This window comes from Neovison vison, chromosome 2 (genome assembly GCF_020171115.1).
Source record: "Neovison vison isolate M4711 chromosome 2, ASM_NN_V1, whole genome shotgun sequence".
Classification (NCBI taxonomy): Eukaryota; Metazoa; Chordata; class Mammalia; order Carnivora; family Mustelidae; genus Neogale; species Neogale vison.
Genome location: NC_058092.1, coordinates 25,005,239 through 25,031,160, shown reverse-complemented (window position 1 = coordinate 25,031,160; position 25,922 = coordinate 25,005,239). Strand labels below are relative to the sequence as shown.

The window sequence follows — 25,922 nt, the reverse complement described above, 5'->3', positions numbered from 1 at the left end:
TTGAAACAAAAGGGACTTGAACTCCTAGAACTCCACCATGGACTTGAACTCCTAGACTGGGCTGGGGTCAACATTCTGTTGGTCACATGGGGAAGGGACCCGCCTGAACAAAATCAGGCTCTGACTGCAAGGAACAGTGGAAAAATGGTTGTGGCATGAGTTACCAACTTGTTTCTGGAGATCACGGTGGCAGGGGACCAGGTGATGATGTGAAGGGGACGTAAACAGCAGAGAAGTGAACTTTGAACTGTTTCTTAAATTGTACCTCAAAAAAGTCTAACTCCAGTGAAGACATGTCTGGAGAAGGCAGAAACTAGGGAGCACGTTCAATGTCTCTGACAACAGTGATCTAAGTCTCACTTCCCAGGTCTACAGCTTTGCTGCTGTTACTCAGTACACAGTTTAATGTGTACCAAGCACTGCCCATATGCAGATGTATCAGAAAGGATTCCTGCCTTTACCTTGCTGATGGTATAATGAGCATCTCCCTGACTCCCTAAAACCCGCACCAGACCAAGTCATTTTTTCACTTGAAAGTCCAGTGCCTCCAGGAAATCCTTTACCGTGACCCACAATACCCTCCTCTCCAAGCCTTCCCCACCCCACCCCCAACAGTACAGAACTACTTGCACTTCCCTCAAAGTGCCCTCCCCTTTCACACCTCTGTGCTTTTGCACCGGCTGTCCCCTCCATCTAGAAATCCCTTATCCCCTCTCCATCTGGCATAGGAGATAAGGTCTCCTATTACTCTCTCCTTCTCTCCTGCTCCAACCTTCCAACCCGCCCCCCACCCGCCCCCCACAAAATAGCACTCCGGAATGTTTGCTGAATAGAGGCCACTCCTTGGGTCAGACAGGGCTTTCTAAACTTCTCCCCCAAGCACTCCTTAAGAAAGTTAAGAGGAAACCCTGAACTTGCTGTAAGCAAGCAGGGCATTTTCTCGAGTCTATCTTTGCATTTTATGCAAAGGTTGTATTTTATACAGGTTACAGCACGCATCATTGCTTGTTTTAGCAAAAAATACTATTTTCCCCAAATCTTCACGTCGATCATCCAGAAAGATGCTCCTTGTTTACTCGTTATCCTCTTAAATTAGCTGTCCTCACCCGCCGCAGGGACCCTAAGCGAGACGCTCATGTTGTTCTGTGTGCAGCTCCTGAAGGAACAGCTGGGGTTTCGGTCCCCGGGGAGTACGGGAACGGTGGGGGCAGCGAGGGGGTCCGCAGACTGGAGGCCTGGCCCCGCCTCTCCTCTCCCCCGCCCGCCGCAGGGGCGGAGTCGCCTGGGCCCGGCCCGCGGGGGCGGGGAGGGAGTCACTGTAGCCGAGAGCTTGCGCTCGGCTGGTTCCGGGTTGAGAGGCTGCGCTCGGACCGGAGCAGTGGCCGCTGAGCCGGCAGGGGTAAGGGGCCACGCCGGGCGGGGTCTTGGAGCCGAGATTAGGCAGCTGAGCTGCTCGCACCCCTCCTCTCCTCTGCCACGCACGGCCGCGGCGCAGCTCCGCTTGGCTTTCCCCTTCCCCAGAATTCCCCATCCCCAGCTTCTCCCCCTCCCCCCACTGCACCCATCCCGGGATTTCAGCTCCCCTAAGGCCTCCGCCCCCCTCCTGGATCCTCTTCTCCCAGTACCCATCCCTTAAGACTGTCCCTTCCTCTAGAAGCTCCTTGCCCGGAGCCCCTTCCCTCTGACACCAGGGCCCCCTCCCTCCAGCCCCCATCGCTTCGAGTCACCCACTACCTAGAGACCACCTTCCTGGACTCGCGTCCCGCTAGCCTCTGCCCTGCACCTCTTCCTCGCGTTCCCCACTTCCCTCCCGGATAGCCCCCCCCTTCCTTCTGTAGCTCCTACTCCTGCCTCTCCCCGTCGGCTCCCCTAACACATCTCTCGGTTGCGGCCCCCAACAGCGCCGCGCTCTCTCAGCCTCCCCCCCGAATCTCAGGGCCCCCTCTCGCCGCCCCCAGCGCCATGGCGTGCAGCCTCAAGGACGAGCTGCTCTGCTCCATCTGTCTGAGCATCTACCAGGACCCGGTGAGCCTGGGCTGCGAGCACTACTTCTGCCGCCGCTGCATCACAGAGCACTGGGTGAGGCAGGAGGCGCAGGGCGCCCGCGACTGCCCCGAGTGCCGGCGCACGTTCGCCGAGCCCGCGCTCGCGCCCAGCCTCAAGCTAGCCAACATCGTGGAGCGCTACAGCGCCTTCCCGCTGGACGCCATCCTCAACGCGCGCCGCGCCGCGCGACCCTGCCAGGCGCATGACAAGGTCAAGCTCTTCTGCCTCACGGACCGCGCGCTGCTCTGCTTCTTCTGCGATGAGCCCGCGCTGCATGAGCAGCACCAGGTCACCGGCATCGACGATGCCTTCGAGGAGTTGCAGGTGAGCTGCGGGGCCGGCCGGGGGCGGGGCCGGGGGCGGGGTCAGAGCTGAACCGTGGGCTGGGCCAAGTCCGAATTGCCACGGGGCGGGGCCGCCGGCAGGGTCAGGGCCCTATCAGAATTCGTACGGGACAGGGACGGGGCGGGGCCTACGGTCCTCCGCACCTGGCGGATCCGAGACGGACCCGAAGTAGGGGTGGGTCCTTGGGGAGGGGTCAGCCATGGAGTGAGATCAGAGATGGCCCAGGTACCGGCTTGGGGCAGGGTTGGGGACAGGCACGAATCAGAGCTGGAGGGCCACTGTCTGGGGTCAGGGGCCTGGACCTGAAGGCAGGGTCCACAAATGAACGGTTCAGGACAGAGTTGCGGCAAAACACTGATGGGAAGGGAACACAATCAGGGCTACACAGGGGGCGGGGCCGCCGTCGGGGACTAGGTCAGGACTGGAGTCGCTGACGGGCAGGCTTGGGGCCGATGGGGCGGGACTCCATCTGGCGTGCATCGGGACCTAGTAAACTGTAGCAGGGCTAGATTTCGTGGGGGGCAGGCCATGGTGAAATCTGAGAGAGTCTAAGTTATGGCCATCCAAACTGCAGAGAGCGTTAGTTTGGTTGCCAAGGCCTAGGTAGGCCAGGGTGTGTGACGGGTTAAAGGGAGGATCAAGTCCAGGTACCCTAAGAATTATTTTGGGTTTAAACCAGAGGAGAGGCCAGGATGACTGTGGGAACAGGACTTAAGATTCAAGATTTGGAGAATAAAGGCCCTGAGGTGAGGTGATTCAAGAAAAGGGAGGGAGTGGATCTCTGGGAGTCTCCAGAGGCTTTCGATGACCTCCTTGGCTCTGTTACCCTACTCAAGACCTTTGAAGACTAAATGAAACAGTATATGCAGGGTAACCTGAGCATAGTGAACCTAGGACTATAAATGATCTCCCTTAAACCTTCCCATCTTCACTGACCAACTCCTACTCAGTTCTCAAAGCCCTGCTCAAATGTCCTCTGGGTGTAAGCATCCCCCAATCTGCCTTGGCCAAAAAAGAGGGAAGGGGGAAAAAAAGCATTAGAGCTGCATTTCCTCAAATATCCTCTGTTAATAAGTATGCTGTTCTAAAAAGTAGTATTCCAAGATCAGCTATATTGGGGAAATAAGAGTATATTCTCGATAGCCCCTTGGGGGATTCTGCATGTACATTTTACAAATTAAAAGTTTGGAGAAAACTTGTGGCAAAGAGATCCGTTTAATGTGTTTACTAAAATGGCACCCAAGCTTATTTCAATGTGGAAGTCTAGAATCCTTTCCTCCACCTAAACCATTTCAATCCACCAGTCCTGTGTCTTTGGCCTGGGGATATCAGTCTAGCACACAGTTACACAGTTCCCAAAGAGCAGAAACAGTCTCTGATTCATCGTATCTATGGCCCTAAAGCCTGGCATATCCGTGCTCATCAGTAAAGTTTGAATAATGAATGAGTGAAGGACCAATTCTGGCCTGAGCTGGCCCAGACTGTGGAGCCTTTGGAAGCAGATTTTTCACTCATTTTTTGAATATGCAGTGGACTAATTTGGCACGTAGTGAGCTCCCTGGCCCTTGGGACTCTTAAGCAGGAGGTAAATAACTACTTTCCCTTATGTTGTAAGAGCTATCCCCCCCCACACCCTGAGTCTCTGCAAGTCAGCCTGCACTTAGCAGATGCCTGTGGATGACCCATGGCCCAGGAGAAATGACCCCATGTTCACATCTCTCCCTCCCTGCCCCTTTCATCCCCAAACCATGAATGACTCCTTCCCAGTCTGGCTTTTTGAGGATAGGGAGCAAGAACTGGGGGCTCTGGGAGGTTGCACAGGCTGGCATGGGCCCTCCATCCCCAGAGCATTTTGTGGCAAGCTCTGGTATCCCCATCTCTCTATTTGTGAATTCACATAAACAGGGAGGGGAGAACCTTTGACATGGCTGGGTGCAGGTTGTGAGGCTTTGAAGGGACTCTGCTGCAACCATCTGTCCAACCTCTTCTTAATATAGATGATTGAGAGCCGGAGAGGTGAAATGACTCCCCCAAAGCCACACTATGCGACTATGAGAGCACCAGGAAGCTCCACCTACCCCAGGCCATGTCCCTCCTCTGCCACTTAGCCCCTCCCCTCCTCTCCCTGTCTGACCTTCTAGCTAGAGAGGCCTCTGCCTTCTGAGCCTGGGTTCCCCTGTCTGCAAACCGGGAAATCAGAATACTCAGTTCTTTGCAATCCATTCCACATCCTGGGGGAATACTGGAGGAATTAAATGTGTATTTTCTTTAAATGTTATTGACACACTTCTACTCCTCGGTGAAGAGAACAAGATGGCCACCTACCTACCCTCTAGGGCAGTATCCTGCGGTCAGGTACCCTTGGGTTCCAGACCTTCCTGTTTGTGTGACTCACCAAGTCCCTTCATGGAAGCCTTGATGCTCTCTGGTCTGTAGGCTGGGGTCAAAATGGTTCTTTCCTACCAGGATTTCAGGAGACTGACCTGAGATGAACCTGCTGTTTGAGATGCTTGGCACAGGGAAGGGGCTGGGTCAGCACGCACTCCCATCCCTTGTCCTTCTACCTGTGAGACCTCATGCGCCCAGCTGGGCAAATGCCCAGACCTGCCTCTCTTGCCTGAGAGGAAGCCTTGCTCTGGCGCCTCCTCTGGGCTTGGCAAGAAGGTGGCAGAGAAACATGCCTTCCGTACTCAAGAGGGGAGCTCCTGGGAGAGGTTCAAGCCACTCCCCACCCCACCTGCCTCTCTTTCCTTGTGGGGTAACATAATCAACGGAGCAGGGCTCACTCACTATGTGTGCACTGGGAATGAGGCTGAGCCTGCCCGGCACTGCCCCCCCTTCTCTCCTGGCTGCTGGTGGTTCCGTCCCCAGGGCTGCGAGAGCCTGGGCTTGGGCCTGTCTCTGGGAGAACAGACTCAGAGCTGGCAGAGCCTTGGAGATCTTCTGGTTCAACCCTCACTTGACAGGTGGGGCAATGGCAGAGGAGGACAAAGCGGACCTTGCCCCAGGCCTGAGGCCAGGGGAGGGCTGTGCTTGGGCTCAGCTAGAGTCTCCTCCCTTCCCACCTAGCGCTTGGCTTGCAGCTTTTAGATTTATTATAAATCCTGAAGGCAGCAGAGCAGAAAGGTGAAGAACTCCCACTTCGTACTGGGCAGCTTCAATCCCAGTGCTGCCACTTCTTGGCGATGTGGCCTTAGAAGAGTCACTTCCGTCTCTGAGCTTCGAGTCCCTCACTGACAGCAGCGGGGGTGGATGAAATAAGATGATATTTGCAAGAACTCAGTACTGCACTCCGCACCTAGTAAGCACTCAGCAAATGACAGTTCTAGAATGATATCATACTGTACCCTATTGACATTGGTGTGCAAGGCAGTCTTGTGCATTCTAGAATGTTTAGGAGTATCCTTGGCCCCTAAAAACTAACCAGCAGCATTTCCCACCACCCCCTCTCACTCCCCCACCCTCCCATCCCATTAAGCTGTGACAACCCAAAGCATCTCCAGTCTCATCCCATGTCCCCTGGGGTCAGAGTCACCCCTGGTTGAGACCCTTGTCCTAAAGAAGCTCTAAACAGCTTTCTAGGCTCAGCTCAATTATCACCTTCTCCGGGAAGCTTTCCCTGACCTGCCAGGCGGAATTGCTTTGAACTTGATTCCAATACTGGGGTCAGATCCTGGCATCATCACTGATGAGCTGTGTGTCCTTGGTCAGGTCACTTCACTACACCAAGCCTCCACCTGCTTATCTATAACATGGGGATAATATGACCTCCCTGGGAAGGATGTTCTAAGGGTCAGGGTTATGGTATCAAAAGTGCCTGATACTGTGCCCGGCACTGAGTTGCACACAATGTTTAAGTATCCTTATTGTTTCTGACTCTAAAATTAACATAATCAACAGAGCTACATAAGTTAAAAGTACTCCCCGCCATAAACTCACCCCATAGAAAGACATGGTTAGAATTGCTTCTAGATTTTCCTAAAAATTCTAGAATTTTTGTGTACAGATGTGTGTGCATGTGTGTGTGCTTTCATGCCTCCCTCGCCACACACACACCTTTCTTTTTCACTGCTGAGCACTGGACCACAGAGCCAAAGGGAGGGAGGGAGCCCCCTCTCAGAAGTTTGGGGCTTCTCAGTCAATACCTACTGGGCCCTGGCACTTTGCCTGGGACTAGACTAAGCACTTGCCTTGTATTACCTCATTTAATCTTCATAAAACCCTGTCGAGTGGTCCTGTCATTTGCTCCTTTTCCAGGCAAAGAAAGGGGCTCAGAGGAATTGAGTGCCTGGTTTGGTCACCCGGCTGGGAAATGCAGGGGCAGGATCAGAGGCCAGTCAGACTGAGCCACTCCCCGCCTCCTTGCTGCCTCCGAGGCCCAGGTGGTTGGCCCCCACTTCCCCCGCCACACGCTGCCTGTCTTTATATTTCAAGTACTCAACACAGGGTCAGGCCAAGGACACCTTCTGTGTTACCTGATGCTCCGAGGGCAGGTGGTTTGATGTCCTCTTGGTCAGACATGCAGCCGGCTCTCTGGCCTGAGACCTCAGCTTCCAGGCCTCCAGAGAAGGGATCACGCTCATTCCCACCCACCCCCTCCAGGCCTCACGTGACCCCTGGAGCCTTTCCCAGGGCCTCTGTCCTGCCGGGGGAGACGGTACTACACTGGCCTTGGGTGGGAGCCCTGCCAAGCTGGGCGTGGTGACCCAGAGACACCGAGACAGCCATGTGGGGAAAGAGCGGGGTGAGAGGGCTGGGTTCAGATCCCACCTCTGGCTTCTTCCAGCGGAGCAGAAGGCACTGCCTCCTCTCACCCTCTCCCGTGTGGGAGACACAAGTAACAACAAGACTGTCCACTTAATGTGTAAAGAGGGAGAGAGACTTGCTGCCTCTCCAAATGGAGAGCAGTCGCGAAGCCGCCTTATTTGGTGCCACGGACAGGGAAGCAGCCAGGGTTTTTTGTTTTCCAAGGAAGCAGCCTCTGCTGTTACTTCTCCCAGCAGAGGACAGGATGTATGTGCCAACAGCAGCCTCCACGGAGGCGAGGCTGGCGGGGAGTCAGGTTCGGGGCTGGCTCTTGGCATTTCCACTTCCCGCCTCACAGGTGTCCGTGGCTGCCAGGAATGTTCATCCAGGACACCTTAGCTAAGCACCAGCCACGGCGTAGGAACTTGAATTTGGGTGGCCTCGGGACGTTTATTTCATAGAAAGCGTATGATCAGGTAGGCAGTGACAACAACAGAGAGAAGAACACCTCTAAGGAAACACTAGGCAGTGAGCTAGGTGCTGTTACGGGCATTAAATCCCCTCTCCTTTCCCAGTTCCTTGTGTGGGACTCGCACCAGCACCATTTCACAGAGGAAGACAGCGAGGCTGAGAGGTTCTGTAACTTGCCCAGGATAGAGTGGGTGTGGGATGATGCCAGAGAGGGAAGACATTGTGGACACAAGGAGCTAACAGAGCCACAGCCCCCATCGCCTGGGGGCAGGGGCAGTGGCAGGGACAGCGCTTTGGTGGGGACACTCACTGAATCCTCACCGCACACCTGAAAGGTGGGGCACCTTGCCCTGTGTTACAAGTGAGGAAACTGAGGCTCAGAATCTGTACCCACTGCCATGGCACCAGGAAGTGTTGCTAGAACTGGAACTCAGGCTGTCAGCTGAGCGACAGGCATGGAGATGAGCGGGTGGGTAGTTGTGGCTGGAGGGGAGGGCATCGGGGTTCAGGCAGGAATGGGAGACTGAGGTTGCACCGGCTGAGAAAGGGCCTTGAACACTACCCTCCCCCCCATCCCAAGGAGCTTGGATTTGTTCCTGGAGATGCTGGGGAGCCAGGGACAGGTTCGAGCAGGCAAGCAGGGCCAGGCCAGGTCTGCATGATGGGCAATGGGCAGCTGGAAGTGTGGGAGAGTCTGGGGGCAAAGGGAGCAGCCAGGAGGCCTTGCTGGTGGTCCAGGAGGGTGGGGCTCAAAGAGAGAGAGGATATGCAAGAGTTCAGGCCTGTTGGGGGAGCAGGAGCATCAGGGGTTCTGGGCGTGGGAGAGGGATGGAGAGGAAGAATGTGGGGCAAGTTCAGCTTGCCATGTCAAGACTTCTGGCGTCCTTGGGTCCGAGCAGGACAGAGAACAGTACAGGTACACAGAGAAGGGGAGGTGGCCTTATTTAGTCCTAGCCCAACCCCAAGGGTGGCTCTGATGCCCATTTTACAGATGAGGCTCCTCCGAGAGGTGAGCCCTGAGAGGGGAAGAGGTGATCTGCCCACGGTCATATAGCTGGGATTCGAACCCAGGTTTTTCTGAGGCCAGAATTCACACTCTCTCCAGTGGGCAGCACTGCTTGGTGACAGGGTTGAGAAGGGGCCCTGAAGCCCTCAGGAGACGGTTTCCTGCAGCAGCTTTGGCCTATAGGATGGGAGAGGGGTGGCCCCACAGGAGGGGCAGTCTGACCTTGGGAGTGTGAGAGACCTGGCTCTCTGTCCTCCCCCAAGGCTGCTGCCCTGGTCTGGGCCTCTCCAAACCTGCAGGGGAGCCCCAGAGCCTGTCAGCTGACATTTGCATAATTGTCTGCTCTGGTCTGCTCCCTCTCCAAAGGGAGGCCTACAGAGCTGTGGCCCCGCCTTCCGAGGGACTCCCCTCCTCCTGATAGGCTCCTGCTGGGATGGGGCCGCCAGAGTCCAGCCCCCCATGAGGACCTTCAAGGCCTCCTCCATGTCCTGCTCTCACCCCAGCTAGCCCCACCGGCCCTTCCAGCTTGACTCCACCCACCTGCCCAGACCTGGCTCCCCTCACCCCCAGCCACCCCCCACTTCCTGCACACACCAGGTGTGCCCCTGCCCAACTAGTCTCTCCACCTGGGATGCTCTGGCCCCACCCAGGATCCCTGAAGGACTCCTTCCAGTGCATCCTCCAGCCATCTTCCCCGGGCTTTCCATCAGGAATAATGTCTCTCCCGGAAGCCTCAACGGGTTCTGATTCCCTGTTTCACATGTCATTGAGATGATGATGATGACCGTGACAGCAGCCAAGAGTGACTGAGTGTTACTCTGGGCATCATGTCAGGTCGCAAATTAAGTCATTGGATCCTCACAACCACAGACCCAACACTGGTATTAGCTGCTCTTTACAGATTTGGAAACGGAGCTGTGTGACCTTGGGTCAGCTGTCTGATCTCTCTGAGCCTCTATTTCCCCCTCCATGAGACGGCTGTGAGAATTGCGTGACACGCGCCTGTGAACCCAGACCCCGCCACTGCCCTTCCTCTGCACCAGCTCTGCCGCTCAGAGCTTCCTGTTTCGTGTCTCACTTCTGCCGGCACGTTTTCCAGTTGGTTCTCCTTTGTCAAGCCATGTGGCCACCGGCCAGTCAGTCCCTTTCGGTGGACCTCAGTTTCCTGTTAGATCCGGAGGGTTTGACCACACGGTTCCTGGGGCTCTGCATCTGTGCCATCTGAGACACTGGCCACCCATCCTGTGTGGCTTTTGACCACTTCAGACGCGTAACCCAGCACCTCGGGGCTACTGAGGAACAGAGTTTCAGTTTTATTTCATTTCAAAGCATGTTAACCCTAGTAGCTGCATGTGGCTGGTGGCTGCTGCCTTGAACAGTGCAGGTCTGGACCAAGAGACAGGGCTGGAGAAGAAGTTTGGGGCCAGGGGTAAAGGCCTTGAGTGCCACACTCAAGCTTCGTGGCCGTCTTCTCAGACACCATGGAGATCCTGCCATGGGGCACAGGGAAAAAGCATGGACAGATCTGTCCTAGAGACAAGACACTCTACTTGGAGAGCGCAGGGGCAGAGGGGAGCCTAAGGTCATAGTCCAGAAAACCAGGGCTGAAAACTGAACCAGGGGCAGTGGGTGTAGACAGGAGACAACCAGCGAGACAAACCTGATGACTGATTGCCCTCGTGGGCGGGCAGCGTCAGGAGTGACTCCCAGAGTTCTCGCTTGGATGGCAGTAGGGGTAGGGGTGGCCCTCGCTGAGATGGGGACCTGGGAAAAGCAGCAAGTGTTGTGTCCCCTAACCCAATCCCAGCATTCCCTGTCATGTCAACGCATGTGTCCCTGTGTTCCCCCCCAGCTCAACTCATGTACACCCCTCCTGAAGCATCCCTCTGCCTGTTGCTGACCCAGCACCATGTGGACCCAAGGAGACCTCTGCATATGTCCATGGAATGGGCAAAGGAAGGTTCTGTGTCTCCCAGGGCCCAAGAGGAAGAGGCAGGCCTTTTCCCCTTGTTTCTCGTTCCTTGGCCCTGGAAGTAGGGAGGGATTGTCCAGGCCTCTTGGGTGTCCTCAGTGCTGTGAGGAACTCTGCCTCCAGGGTCGTTTTCTCAGAAACTCTGAGGAGCAACCTGGGGGGCTGAGTCTTATGTGAACCGGTGAGGACACCAGGAGGGACGACTGTCACACTCAGCTCATCCCTCAGCCAGGTCCCAAGCTGGGTAGCCCCAGGGCCGTCAGGGGGAGCCTAACGAGCAGTCGATCTGTACTCTTCACGGGAATGATATTTGTCCTCTCCAACAACTCAGATACGCATGAACCTGTTAGGAATGACTGTTGGCTGTCAGTACCAGACACCTGGCCGGGCAGCCATGAGGAGATGATGTGTCTTTCTCTCCCCCATACAGCAGGCCTGTAGGAAAGGCCCCCAGGCAGTGGTGTGCTGGAGCCAGCTCTCTCCAGTTCCTGCCAGCTGATTGTGCCAGGTATCCCCAGCCCCTGACCTCACGGTCATCGCTTGATAATCAGCTCTGGTGGGAGCATTTACACCACGGAAATTGGCAAACGCCAATAATCAGGGCTTCTCTCTCTTTTTTTTTTCTTGGGGGCCAGCTTCCTAGCTCATCACTGAGCCACAGTCCATCATCAGGGACCCAGTCTCCTGCCTCCTCCTACCCCTCTGGCTTCAGCTTGTGCCTCCCATCTTTATAGCTGCCTCATGGCCCCGAGGCACTCGCAGAGGTGGTAGCCATCCTGTCTGTGGGAGCTCTCTGCTCTCACAGCACAAGCCGTCCCCAGTGTCCCATCTAACTCCTGTTTCCGAGGCCGGCTCCTCCCTGCCCTGCTGCCGTGCATCTCAGGTGACAACTCAGGGAAGAGGAGCCTTCCCTGTCCACCCTCCCCCAAACTCACCCCCATCCCACACCGCTTTATTTTCTCTAGAGCACAGGCTGAAGCTGTTACTTTCTTTGCTCATTCTCTCCCTTCCCCACCACCCTGGACAGTTCCTGTGGCCATGGGCTGGCTGTCTCGCTCTCTCTGCTGTATCCCGAGAGCCTCAGTGGTGCCTGGCACATACTGACTTAGTAAATATTTGTTGCATGGCTAAGGGATAGTAAGCAAAGATAATTTCTGCATGCTTCCCTTAGCATGTCATCATGACCATCTTCCCATGTTGCTTCCTCGTCTGTAAAATTAGTTGGACCAGATGTTTTCCAAGGGTCCTCCCTGCCCTGATGAGCTGGGTGAGTAGGAGGGAGGTAGGGGTGAACAGGTAAGTCAGCTTCTTGGCATCTCTCACAGCCCAGGCTGACTGGAAAACCCAGGTCCTGCCCAGAGGCTGTTTCCGCAGAAATTCATCCACAAAGCAAACCTCCTTGAGCCCCATCTTAGTGTCAGGCTGTTGAAAGTTACGGGAGATAGAGAGCAGGGAATGGGAAGGCGGGACACTAGGGACAGACAGGAGAACTAGTTACAGTAAGCCAAACACCCAATTCATGCAGACAGCGGGCCCTGTCACCGGGGTACCCACCTCAACACCACATTCATTCATTTGACAAATATTCATTGAGGCCCTACTGTGTGCTGAGCACTATTCTAAACGCTGGGGATCCAACAGTGAACAAGCTAGACAAGACCCCCGCCCTCGTGATAGTCACTGTCTAGTGGAGGCCGTGAGCAGGAAACACACTGTCTAACAAGCGAGCAAGAGCATCTTGGATAGCAGAAGGTGCTAGGAAGCCCTCGTAACAGGATGTGGGACTGAGGGTGTCGATGAAGCCGTACGTGAGCGAGACCTCCCTGACCAGGTGGCATTGGAGCTGATAGGTTAATGACACCAAGGAATCACTGGGAGAAAATCTGAGTGGAGTGCACTGGCCAGAGGAAGCAGCAAGAGCAAAATCATGAGGGTGAGACGAGCCCATGACGGAGCAACGGGAAGAAGGCCATTTTGGCTGCAGGGGAGTAAGGGGAGGAGGATGGTGGAGACAGGTGTGGGAGGGTGAGGTGCAACATTGAAGTAGGCACCCCAAAACTCAGGGGTTGAGAAGGGTAATACTTAATGCAATTTTAAAAAATCAATATTAAAACAAACCCATGATGAACAAAATATCAGATTTTTAAAATCAAAACAAAATTGATAGCAGAGTCATACTGAGCCCTACTGGAACCCGAGGGAAAGGAAAAATCAGTAATACTAATCGTGGCCATATTCTATCTGTTGTATATAGTGGATTTTTGTCGCTGTCTGTCATGGGCGTCACCACTGCAGAAGATAAGTCACCTGGCGTCAAAATCATGGTGCAATTATGGTTTTACTCTTACTTGCTTGGCTGCATGCTTTTGGGCCAATTTCACAAACTCTCTGTACCAATTTTTCCGACGGAAAATGGAGGTAATAATAGTGCCTTCCTCTGTGTTACTGAGATATTAAATGACCCCATCCAAGCAAAGGCCTGAGAACAGCGCCAAGCCCACGCGACGCGCGAGTCCTAGCGGAGCACAGTGCTATATGACCTTGGTACCCTTCCGAGGATTCCAAGCCAGGAGTCTCCGCCAGCAAATCAGGCGGGGGCAGAAGGTCATGTGGAGGCAGGCGGGTGGGACAGGGAGACCACAAGCATCTAGGGTGGCTAGAGAGGAGGGTGTTGCAAAACTCCCGATGAAAGATGGAAAGATGAAAGCGGCCGGTTTATCTGGGAGACTTGGGGTTGTTGAACTGTGCGGGGAGGGTGGTCTTGGGGGAGGTCGCGGGAGAGCGGCGGCGGTCTGGCCAGAGCCCCGCATCTAGGCCTTGTGTTGTTCCAGAGGGAGCTGAAGGAGCAGCTTCAGGCCCTTCAGGACAGCGAGCGGGAGCACACCGAGGCGCTGCAGCTGCTCAAGCGACAGTTGGCTGAGACCAAGGTGAGCCCGGCCTGGGCGGGGGCGGGGCCGGATGGGGGCGGGGCGTTGAGGGCGGGGCCCTCTGGGAAGAGGGGCGGGGTCTTAAGGTGCCAAACCTATTGAGAGAGGGGGAGCTGGGAGGGGGGCACAGGTGGAACTGAGGCTTAGGCTTCCCTGAAGGTAAATGCGACAGGACCCACTCCTAGGACTGAAGGCAAGGATTTGGGCTGGTTCTTAGGTTTAAGGGTGGGGCCCTTTCTCCCTTCCTGCTCCGGGTGGAAGGTGAGGTGGGACGGGGGAGCAATCCGGAGGAGCCAACCTGAGCCTGTTCCCCTCGAAGCCCTCCCAGTGATTTGTGGCCCAGGCTTGGTATCACTCTCTTAAACGCGGACTGTGGGGTTATGGACTCTACTGCAAAATAGGGCCAATCCCTATAGTCTCTGGCTGCAATGGTTTGAAAAGAAACCTGGACCTGAGAGGGAGGCCCTGGATTCTGATCCAGTCACTATCTCGCTGTGTGGCTTTGGGTAGACCATATTTTTCTGGTTCCCAGTATCCCCATCTATACACCAGAGATCCTGCCAGGCTCCTTCCAGCCCTAAAGTTCTGGATTCCAGGGCCTCCCTCTGAGTTCCCCCACGGATGTCTCACCAACTGGACAAGACTTGCTTTGATTTCTGCCCTTTCTGGGACCAAGAACTGGGGACCCCAGCCCAGCTGCTAAGCTCTGCGGTGATTTCAGTCTGGCCCCACTCACTAGCAGAGGCGCAGCTGCCAGCAGTAGCTGAACTAGAGCCTTAGGAATGCTCCAGACCTCTGGGGTCACCCAGGGGTCTGGAGAGGCCATTGCAGATCCAGATATGTGCCCCAGCTTGGCCTCCAACCTGTGTGGGAGGTCTCAAGGAGGTCATGACAAACATTTCTTTAGAGAATATTCTGGAATGCCTGTGGGCAGGACCCTCAGCAGGCAATAGATGAGAAACAGAAGACGCTAGCCTATTTGCCTGGCACAGCCTCAGTTTCTCCATCTGCCTGGTGATTCTGCACCCTCGGGTGAAGAGAAGCAAATGAAATCCTCTATTTGAATGAAAGCAGAATATTATGGTCTAGTTTTTTCCCCAGCGTTCTCTTCTTTCCACTCCCCATTGTTTTTCTCCACTGACCTTTTTCTCCCCTGCTTTCCTGTCCATCTGTCTACCTCTGGGGGGTCCTGTGGGGCCACCTCCCCCTCTAGTTCCCCCATCCCCACTTCCTGTCTGGACTGGGGTGTTTATACAAGAAATGCCTATGGATGCTTTGGAGGTCATATTTCACCTGGTGCCTGACTCGGCTTTCCTGCAGCGCCTGCCCCTCCAATGGCCCGGCCCGAGGGCCTGTCTGATCTCCCTCCCTGGGCCCAATGTTTTCCTTGGTCTGTTCTGACCAAGTGATGCATTCTTGGCAGGGTGTTTTTCTGAAGCAGCCCCAGTTCCTCTGAGCCCTAGTGTATTCCCAGGGATGTGGTGGGCTGGGGTAGGGGCTGCTTTCCCAGCCACAGCACCAAAGGGATTGGGGGCTGGGTGGAGGAGGGGATGGCTCTGCCCTAGAAAAAACTAGAATAAATGGGGCATGCCAGTTGAGCTGAACCTCTTTCTCTGGGCTGGTAATTGTGTTTCCTGTTCATTGTCTCACTGAAACTGAACCCCACAGAATGTCACCTCTGTGACAACAGGACTCCCCAGAACCTAGCACAGTGCCTCCGTACAATAAATATTATAGAACAGATGAGTGTGTGTATGGTGTGAGGGGGACTCCTTCAGAAGTAGGAATGTTATCTTCATTTTATTGGCAAGGAAACTGAGGCACAGAGAGGTTGAGGAACTAGCCTAAGGTCCCATAGTGAGTGAGTGGTTCATTGGGAGCTTACTGTCCAATTTTGTCAGAACCTAATGCATATCCTAGCCCTGTGCTGGGAGGTCCACAGCCAGATCTGTGGCTTTGTGGCCAGCAAGACAAGTAGGTTGGGAAGACCTTTCAGGAACATACTTAAAGCACCCGGGATTGGCTGTCACTTTTGAGCTACCCTTTGCCTGCCTCTGCCCTTTTTCCTACTCATTCTCTTTTGTCCTGGAGACACTAGGCCCCCATCCTAAAAAGAAGATGGAGTCTGCACTCACCTCTGCAGAGTAATTTTTGGCAAGACTCTTCCCTCCTTCACCTCCCAAGCAGATTCTGACTATCAGCTTTGTGCCTAGCCCTGGGTTGGGCACAGGAAGTACATGGCTGGGAAAGACGTCATTCTTACCCCTGGGGATTGTCCACTAGCTGGAGTCACATAAAATGTGAGACTGTGTATTAGGAGTATTTCCAAAATGCTCTGGAGACATTTAACTATTTCACTGCCTGAAAAAGTGAGGGAGGCTGTCACAGAGGAGGTAGCTTTCAAGCTGGGCCTTGCAGATTGAGTAGGAGTTTGCCTGTCCAATAAAGAGTGTGTGTGGAGGTGGGGTCCATTCTAGGCAGTGGAATTGCAGCACAATGGCACTAGAGAGGTAAGCTGGGATCAGATTGAGGACTTTGAATGCCGGGCTAAGGAATTTAGTATTTTACTAGTTATCAAGGAACCCAGAAAGATTCCTAAAGAGCATTGGCTTTGACCCACTTTGCACATTAGAAGGATCACTGTGGCCATGAGTTTGTTGCCAAAGACACAGAGTTGACCAAGAGAGTTAGATGGCCTGTGGGATCCCAGGAGTCTGCTTGAGGCAGGTGGAAAGATGAATGTGGAGCTCAGGAGATGTGCAAGGCCACAGATGAGGTTACAGGAACCATCTTCAAAGCAGTGGAGGTAGATCATCTAGGAGGGTGCGTAGGTGAGAACGGAAGGAGCTGGCCCAGAGGGAGCAGCCACCAAGGTGGGAGGCAAACCAGAACATGCAGCCAGCAGAGAGTGGCCAGTGCGCCAGACACTGCTATGGAGGGGCTGAGAAGGAGCCGGAAGGGGTGGCTGTGGGATCTGGGAGTCCTTGGGGGGGGGGGCAGAGGCAGATGGTTGTAGGGAGGGTAGGCCCCATCTTCTCCACGTGAGCTGCACAGAAGCCTCAGGTTTCGGGGAGGGGCTCAGGGAGGCCACAGGCAGCCTTGCTGTTCATCCCCAGCCTCCCCTCTGCCCCCTTTGTCTGCCTGGCGCTCTGGGTGGGCATGCGCAGGGAGGCTGGCCCACTGCCAGCAGTTCTTCCTGCTGCCGTGACAGGAGGGAACTGGCCCTAATTGAGCCTTTGTCAAGCCTCCCACAGAGCCCCGGGCACAGAACACAGCGGGGTCTCTGACTCTGTGAACTCCCAGCCAGAATCCCACAAAGTGAAATTGCAGAGGCAGGTCCCGCACTGGCACTACAGCCTGGCCACACTTCTGTACCCCGTGTTGTCCTGCCGTGTGCTGCTTCCCCCCCACCCCCGCCGTTGACTTGTAGCCTGTCCTACAGGCCCCAGCTCAGAAGCCATCTCTCAATCATCAGGCTCTTTCCCTGAACCTCAATCAAGGCCGTGCACTTGGCGAACATGCCCCGACTCGATCTTCCCAGACCCCTGCGCTGTGGTTGTGTCATTCCTCTCACAGATAAGAAGACAGGCTCAGAGACATTAGGCAACTCAGGTTGGCCCAGCTAGAGACCCAGAGCTAAGATTCTCACCTGGGCTGATTACGCACCGAAGCCTGTGCCCATCCCCACACAGGCCCCTCCTGGGCCTGGCAGTGCCCACGGGAGCAGAGAAGTGGGCAAGTCCAGGCTTGCCTCCTGTGATCATGACTTTAACCTCCTGGTCCAGTTTCTTGGCTAGGAGCTCACAAGGGTGGCTGGACAGGGCGGGTGACCACCCAAGTTTGCCCTTGTGATATCTGTGATCTCCTTGTCTTCTTGGTTTGAGCCCCATGAGTGATTTTTTTTTTTTTTTAACAAATAAAGACCTCACTGTATCCTAGACTGACTTCAGCCTCTTCTCCCGCCCACCACCTCTCCCCCAGCTTCCCTGTCCCTCCCACCCCCAAGCCAGAAAGCTGGGCATCATCCTCACACCTTTCTCTCCCAAATCTCTCCAGCCAGCCCGCCTGGAGACCTTGGCTGCCCCCAAATGTCTTTCAGGCCTCTGCCGCTCCACTAGTTCAAGCCTCAGTGAGTGGAAGGGGCACGTGGAATCCTGTGCCGTCCCTGGCTCTGCCGGCCCTATCCTGCCACCGCGGCTTTTCCACCTGCCCTTCCACCACCCTTTCCACTCCCCGCGGCAAGCTGTCTGCTTCCACCTCTCTCCCAGGAGTCATCCCCTTCCGCTCCCCCTGGCCTCACCCCTGATGCCTGTCCCCACAGTCTTCCACCAAAAGCTTGCGGACCACCATCGGGGAGGCATTTGAGCGGCTGCACCGGCTGCTGCGGGAGCGGCAGAAGGCGATGCTGGAGGAGCTGGAGGCCGACACGGCGCGCACGCTGACGGACATCGAGCAGAAGGTCCAGCGTTACAGCCAGCAGCTGCGCAAGGTGCAGGAGGGGGCCCAGATCCTGCAGGAGCGGCTGGCCGAGACCGACCGCCACACCTTCCTGGCCGGGGTGGCCTCACTGTCTGAGCGGTAAGTGCCCGCTGCCAGCCACCTGCCCAGACAGGTAGTGGGGAGGTGGGCCCCGAGGCACAGGGGCTGGTTAGCAGAGAACTCATTCATTTCCATCTTCATCAGAGGGGTACGGGACATCTGCTCTGTGCCAGAGCCTGGGCCAAAAATGTTTTCTATGTTTATATTGTTATTTATGTAATAAGCAGAATCATACTTATAGAGCAAAATTATTTATAGAGCAACATTATATATATTACAAATACATGTTCTCTTGTTTATAATATTGATATTATAGGTAATATATAGTATTTATATTATTATAATCCTATAAGCTCCCTTGGAGATAGTGACGGCTGCCACCCCCATTTCACACATGTGGAAACAGGCACAGAGAAGCTAGATCACTTGGTCTAGTATATGGCAGAGCCAGGATTCAAATGCATGTCTCTGTGGGCCCATAGCCCCTTTTTATAATGATAACACTTCGTTATTAGTCTGTTGATGATCAATCCTGATAGCTAACATCATGTATTCAGTGTTGACCGTGAACCAAGCACTGTGGTAAGCATTTTACATACATTACGCCGTATTCTACTCACAACAAGCCTGGAAGGCAGGTGCTATCTTGGTACCCATTTTAAAGATGCAGTAACTGAGGCTAGAGAAGTAGGAAGTGGCATAAACAGGCACTTGACTCTGACACTGGCAGACCTGACATACATGACCTTGCCCTTTGTCAGTCGCCCTGAAGGAGGCTGTAGGGTCCCCAGGGTTGGGACCAAAATCCAGCCCCCAATGCAGCCTGTTCTTTTGTTTTCCTTCCAGGCTTAAAGGGAAAATCCATGAGACCAATCTGACTTACGAAGACTTCCCGACCTCCAAGTACACGGGCCCCCTGCAGTACACCATCTGGAAGTCCCTGTTCCAGGATATCCACCCAGGTAAGGCCCTTCCTGCCAGCCCTAGAGAGCACCCAGGAAGAGGTAAGGGTTAGCACGGGCAGGAGTGAGGGGATACATCCCAGCCTGGCCACCCACTCTGAACATAGCATGGGGGCAAGGCAGAGGGAGGAGAAGAATTTCTTGCTGAGCACCTGCTCTGTACTAGGGCCATTCATATATCCATTCTCCAGATGAAGAGACTGAGGCCTTGGGAGTTCATTTATCCATCCTACAGCATATAACACACAACGGACTCTTCTAGGTACTGGAGACATAGCAGTGAGAAAAACAGGCAAAAGTCCCTGCCCTCGTGGATCTTATATCATAGGGAGAGAGAAAGTGAAAGTAAATAAGTAAAATCCATAGTTCTTTAGAGAAGGATAAAAGATAAGGAAGGGAGCTAGGGGATTTTAGGTCAGATAATAAGTAGAAGGTCCAGTTAGAAGTCCTCACCAGGGAGGAAGCATAGAAATAAAGCCCTGAAGGGACGCCTGGGTGGCTCAGTGGGTTAAGCAGCTGCCTTCAGCTCAGGTCATGATCCCAGCGTCCGGGGATCGAGTCCCACATCGGGCTCCTTGTTCGGCGGGGAGCCTGCTTCTCCCTCTGCCTCTGCTGCCACTCTGTCTGCCTGTGCTTGCTCTCTCTCTCGAAATAAAGCCCTGAAGGAAGAAGGAGAGTGATCCATGCAGTTTTCTGAGGGAAGAGTATTCCTGACAGTGGGGATAGCAAGTGCAAAGGCCCTGAGGCAGGAGTAGCCTGGCATATTCAAGGAACGAGGAGGCTGGCGTGGCTAGAGTGGAAGGGAGTAAAGGTGAGGAGGTCAGGGAGGTGGCAGTAGCCAGACCCTGAGGGCCTGAGGCCCAGTGTGAGAACTTCAGACTTCATGCTGAGTGAGGTGGGAGCCCCTGGAGGGCTTGGGGACATGCAGTGAGATGTGCTTACGTTCCTTGAGGCTCCCTCTTACTCCCAGGTTGAGAATAGACTGAAGGGGGTGAAGAGTGGAGGTCGGGAGACTGGTTAGGAGATTTCCACAATACTCCAGGCCAGCGGTGGTGGCTTGGAGCAGGGTAATTGCAGTGGAGGTGGAGAGAAGTGATCAGATTTGGGATCTACTTTGAAGGGAGAGCCAATAGGATTTGCTAATGAATCTGATCTCGGGTATGAGAGAAAAAAGACAAGGGAACTACAACGATGCAGGCCAAGCTTCCTGGAAGGACAGAGCTGTAAGCACGTGACGTTTGCCATATGGATGAGATGTCTAAGCACCAGTCCCGAGAAGGCACCTGGAATGATAAGTACTATATAGGACAAGGGTCAGCGCCGGCGATATCGGCGTGTGGACAGTACTTAATGAGCCTGGATGACATCACCTAGGAAGTGAAAGAAGAGAGACAGAGCTACTCTGAACTCTGAAGCTCCAGGGCACTCCCAGATCGTAGGGACAGGAGGGAGACCCAGCCAACGGGACCAGGAAGGAGCAGCCAGAGTAGGGGGTGGGGGTGGAAACCCAGGTTTGTCCTGGAAGCCAAGTGGGGAGAGCGGCTGATGGCAGCAAAGGCCACTAGGCCAGGTGGGAGAACCCTGAACTGACTGTTGTCCAGCAGCATGGGGGTTTTTTGGAGCCGCAGGGGCATAAGCTGGATAGGAGGCCATCCAAGGGCGAGTGGGAGGAGAGAGCGAGTGGAGACTGAGTAGAGACGATGCTTTCTATTTCTAAGTCAGGCATTTGATTTAAGGGACGGACAAAGAAGGTGGCAGAGGCTGTTGAAGGGGAAAGAAGTAATGGCCTCTTTGTGGGTGACAGGAAAGACCCAGTGGAAGGAGGGCAGAGCTGAGGGAGAAGGGTCAAGAGAGTGGCCGGGGAGATGTCCAGGAGCGGGGTGGATGGTGGGGGGTTCTGCCGCTGCCTCTGCTGGGAGCCCAGACAGCTCATCTTCGGGAGCCCAGAGGAGGGGGAATGAATGGGCAGTGGTGGAAGCTTGAGAGGTTTCTCTTCTGATGATGGCCTCCCCTTTCCCACTGAGGTAGGAAGCAAGGTTGCCGCCCGCGATGAAGAGAGGGGGGAGGAGGTGATGGGAGGTTTGCAGAGAGAGGAGAAGGTTTTAACAGGCTTCTAGTGGAGGTAGTCGACCCTGGGACCCAAAATCATATAACCTACAAAGGCACCATGTCCTTTAAAGGTGAGACAAGGATATGAAGGGGAATGCTCTCAAAGAGGTAGGCAGTATTACTGTCCTCATCTTTTTCAGTTGAGGAAAGAGAATTGTTAAGACCTTGTCTGTGAACACAACCCAGAAGTGTTACAGTCAGGATTCGCACTCAGACCTGCCAGAGCCCAGAGCCTGTGTCCTTATCTTTTAAGCCAGCCAGGCATCCTCTGGCCTCACACCAACCCAGGAAGCCTGGGTGGGAGACGGAGGCTCAGAGAGGCTTGCTGATTTCCCATGGTCACACAGCAGTCAGAGCTCTGGCCCCGTGCTGGATTCATTCTTTTGACCTACACTGAAAGTGCCTCCAGGCATTTTCAGGGGTCAGGAGATACAGATCGGCAAAGAGACCCTCCCAGATCCCACAGCCCAGTGGGATAAGCTATGATAAGCAACTCATGCAGTTCTGTGGAAACCCCAAGGGGAAACAGAAGGTTCTGGTGGGGCCAGGAGAAGGACTGAGCTGATGATGTTTGAACTGAGCACTGAAGGCTGAGGCTTTGGCCATACAGGGAAAGGTAGGGCCTGGTGGGGCCTCCAGACTGTTCCTGGTGTGGAATTGCACCGGCAAAGGCAGTGGGGAGGGCAGGGGCATGAATGATCCCAGGATGTTCGTGATGGGCCCTTCCAGGGAAGGATGGAGAAGGCCGAAGAGCCTGAGAGGGTGAATGCTGGACAGAGGTGGGGATCCCCCATAAGTGACTGAAGGCCACATCTGATATATCATTTCTAATTTCCCAGAAGTGAAGGGACAGTGCCTAGTACTCGTAAATCTGGATCTGTACCCTCGTTGCCAAAAGGGGCAGTAGTTTGGGGAAGGGCCCTTTTCCCAGCAGACTAGGTGGGACTCTGGACTGTCTTCTTGGGGTACTCCTAGCCTCGTTGTGTGCTCCTAGACTTGGAGGGACCTCCGCCCGGGGACCCAGCAGGGGAAGGGCCACATGTGGGCGAAGCAGAATAACTCAAAGAGGAAACAAGCACATCCCCAGCTGCTGACCCAGGGAAGCCTTTGGGCAGATGGTCTCAGGAGCTCTCTTTGTCTCGGCTGCCACCTGCTGCATCCTTGTCACAGCTCAGAGAGGCACTCCAGGCACCTCAGCCTGATGGTCAAGGCCCTACAAGACCTAGGCCCTGCTGTTCTCTCATCCTCCCCCCTCCCGCCCCCATAATATTCAGCAACACTGATCCATCTCTGCCTAGAACCCTCTCTACAAACCTCAGTCTTTGATGACTAACTTCTCCCCTTCACATCCAGTTTATAAACACCTCCTCTGAGAAGCCTTCCTTGATTTCTTCAGGTCGCCCTGGGCTTTCCGGGTCTCACTATTTTGTCAATGTCTGTGTAGCTGATCTAATTCATCACTCTGTATCCCTAGAAGCCCACACAGGAAATGTTTGTTGATAAGTAGATAAAGAAATGAATGAGCCCTAGGCTCAGTTCTGCTACTAGAATAGTGCCATAAAGTAGGTCCTCAGTAAATATTTTTGAATGGAACTTGCCACACATCCTTGAAAAAGTCACTTTCTCCTCTGAGTCTCAGTTTCCTCCTCTAAGAAATCAGGATGCTAGTCCCTTCTCAAGCCCCTCACAAGTGAGCACACGGATGGGGGAACTTACTGGTTGCCCCAGGGCAGGGTTTCTCAACGTCAGCACTCTTGACCTTTAAGGCTGGATAATTCCTTGTTATAGAGGGCTGTCCTGCGCATGGTGGTTGGCTAGCGGCATTCCTCGCCTCTGCTCAAAGAAAGGCCCCCCTCCCCAGTTTTGACAACCCAGAATGTCTCCAGACATTACCAGATGAACCCTGCGAGGCAAAGAGCCCCAGTTGAAAACCACTGGCCCAGAGAAAACTAGGGAAGAGGGGCTGAGGGAGCGGTAGTGTATGTTCTGAGTATCCAGCCAAGGACAGGGGTCCCTGGGGAATTCAGAGAACAGTGACCTGCTTAGCCAGTCCCCTTCCTTTGTCCTTAGGCTCTGTGAAGTCACTCTGGCTCCTCTGGCAGCACCAAGGCCCTTTATGTCCAGATGGGAGGGACAGGCACCCCCAGGGACCTAGCCCCTGGATTCTAGCAGCTTCCTGCCTGTCTTGCTTCCAGCTCAGGCTTCCTACTGGGTCACCTGAGAACTCCATTTAGCACTGGTCACTCCCCTTGCTTTGGAACCTCCAGTTTCTACCACCACCCACCTCCTGTCCCACCCTTCAGCTGACATTAGAAACCCTCCCCCAACCGCCAGGCCAGATTGTTCCAGCTCCCCAACACAAACTTCCTCCCCCGGCCAGACCAGAGGACACCAGACTGCCTTCTGTGCTTCTGCCACCTCCCTCCCCTGGGCTGCTCGCTCCTTCCCCTGCTCACCTCAGTCCAGTCATTTCGTCACCACCTAGCTGTGTGCCCCAGGGCAGATCACTGCCCTCTCTGAGCCAGTTTTCTCCTCTGTAAAACAGGAATGGGGGCAGATGTGATTGATCTCCCAGGGTAGGTATAAGAATGAAATAAAACTATCTAGTTGTGATAATAATCCTGGAACTCAGTAAGTATGTGATACCTGTTTATTACGATTGTGATCGGGACTCATCGGATGGTTCTTCAGTCTTGCTGAGCAGGCTTTCTGGGGCCACATAAAGGAAAGAACATGGTGTGAAAAGAGCTTAGCTCAAGTTCCAACTGCACTTGCACCCTGAGGGATAGCTCACGCAGACCAGTTAACTCTGAGAAGTGCCCTTGGAGCCTCAGTTTCTTCTTCTGACAAATGGTACCGTGATTTGCTCTTCTGGGGCTGCCGCAGCATTCCAGCAAGCTAGTGGGTGTGAGTGTGTTTCTCGAATGCGGGCACGATGCCCTGGAGGGTCTAAGTAGGTGGGAAGCCCGAGGCAGCAGATTTTGTAAAGGCCTGAGGAAAGAGCCATCCTGTCAGGCTTCTGAAGGGTCGAGCCACTGTCCTTGGGAACAGAGGGGCACCAGCCACCCACTGTCAAGCCATGGTGCTGGACTAGGAGGTTTCTCTGCCCCCTGGGCCATGGGGGAGGTGGACGATGGCCAGAAGACATTTCCTGGGGCCTCCACAGTCCATGTCCCTCCCTCAAAGCCTTTGACGTTGAGGTCTCAGTCTTAAACGGACAGGAAAAACACCCGGAGACCAGACGGGCTGCTTCAACACCTGCTTTCTGTTTTTCTAAAACAGTGTCTCGGGAGGTAGAAAAGATCTCTGACCTGTAACATAGTGAGCCCCAGGGGACTGTGGTCTGGCAGCTCTCCCAAGGATAAAGGATGGGTGGAGGGATTGCCATTCCCCATCCAGGGACTGACATCTCAGACGGAAAACGTGTTGCCATGGCCCCTTCTGGGTCTCTCTCTGGTCTGAAGGCTGTTACTCCTGCCAGACCTAGCCTCATGGAAGATGGGATGGAGTCCTGGGGAGACAGAACCTCTGTTTATGATGAAATGGGAGACCCTGGAGGTGGGCCCCAGCCTACTCTTTGGGGGTATCAAAGCCTCTTAAGAAGCAGGCCACACCCTGTGCCTAATAAGAATTCTGGGCTCAACCCCTAGCCCTGCCCCTGGGAGGTTGGGCCCAGCACCGGGTTACCGGGCCCCTCCCCCAGTTCCGCCTCTGCTGCCAGCACTGCCCAATGAACAGCAGACCCTGCCCCCAATCCCACCCAATGAGTGGCGGGCCCGCCTCTTACCCTGTGCCCTGGGGCTTCAAAGCAGTGAGGGTCCACACCCAGGAGCTGGCGCTCAGTGCAGTCAGGATATCCTCTGGATTCCTGCCTCATCCCTATGGCCCAATCTCAGAGCCCCTGAGAGCCCACTTGGCTGCCTCTTCCAGCGCCCTCTGCACTCATCGGTGCCCTGAAAGTGACCATGTGACCCTCCATGAGGCTTAAGAATTGGGCTGAGCCCCTGTGCTGGTATGAGGCTCCAACCCCCGTCCCCCTGCTACAGCCCTGGTCCCTCGGCCCCGCGCGGTACTTTCTGCCTGTTGCAGACCTCCTCAGTCATCCTGAGCTCCACAGGTCCCCACGTGGCACTCAGGATGGCGGCTGCCCACACCTTGGCTTTGTGCCTGCTCTGCCCCTCTGCTACAGACGCCTGAGTATGACCCACATTCCACAGCCTGTAGGAGTGGCCCATCTGTGTCTAATTAGATTCTTCTTGCTTCCTTAGCCTCCCCCTCACACACACTTCCTACACCTCCCTCCTGCTCTCACCTCCTGAGGCCACTGTGGGGATTCCCACATTCCACGTGGGCAAGAGCTTCGGGTTCCCACAGGCTGCACTGTGACCCCTCAGAAGACAGGGTAGAAGATTCAGCCACTGATTCAGTGTCTTTCTTCTTGGAGCTCCCCCTCTTCAATGTCCCTGGATGGAGAGTTCTGTTTCCATTGACCCCCCCTGTTTCCAGGGCTGATGGTTTCCGTTTAGCCCTCAGAGATCTAAGAACAGGAAAGGAGAATGTAACATGCAAAACAAAATTGACTCCTACCAGAGCCATGGAGGGAGCCTGATAGAGGTCAAGGGTGAGCTTTGCTGGTGGCAGTGTACGCAGGAGCACAGTTCAGAAACCGCCTCTTGGTCCCTGTTGGGGACAGTTGCCACCAGTGAAGTGCTTCATTTCTGTGCACGCATGAAGCCAAAAGGTGACAGAAGTAGGGGGTAATGCTTCAGCCAGGTGGAATCCTGGTCCTGACCCCCACC

The 25,922-nt window shown here is 54.6% G+C and overlaps 1 protein-coding gene across 1 annotated transcript in view; it reads left to right on the top strand.

The window, feature by feature from the left end:
* Positions 1 to 1,356: 1,356 nt before the first annotated feature.
* Positions 1,357 to 25,922, top strand: part of TRIM62 (tripartite motif containing 62) — a 28,738-nt gene continuing 4,172 nt past the window's right edge. The window contains exons 1-5 of the mRNA XM_044237738.1: positions 1,357 to 1,399; positions 1,902 to 2,370; positions 13,418 to 13,513; positions 17,835 to 18,091; positions 18,899 to 19,014. Coding sequence (XP_044093673.1) covers positions 1,963 to 2,370; positions 13,418 to 13,513; positions 17,835 to 18,091; positions 18,899 to 19,014 — 877 coding nt within the window. The 5' untranslated portion in view covers positions 1,357 to 1,399; positions 1,902 to 1,962. The remainder of the gene's footprint in view (positions 1,400 to 1,901; positions 2,371 to 13,417; positions 13,514 to 17,834; positions 18,092 to 18,898; positions 19,015 to 25,922) is intronic.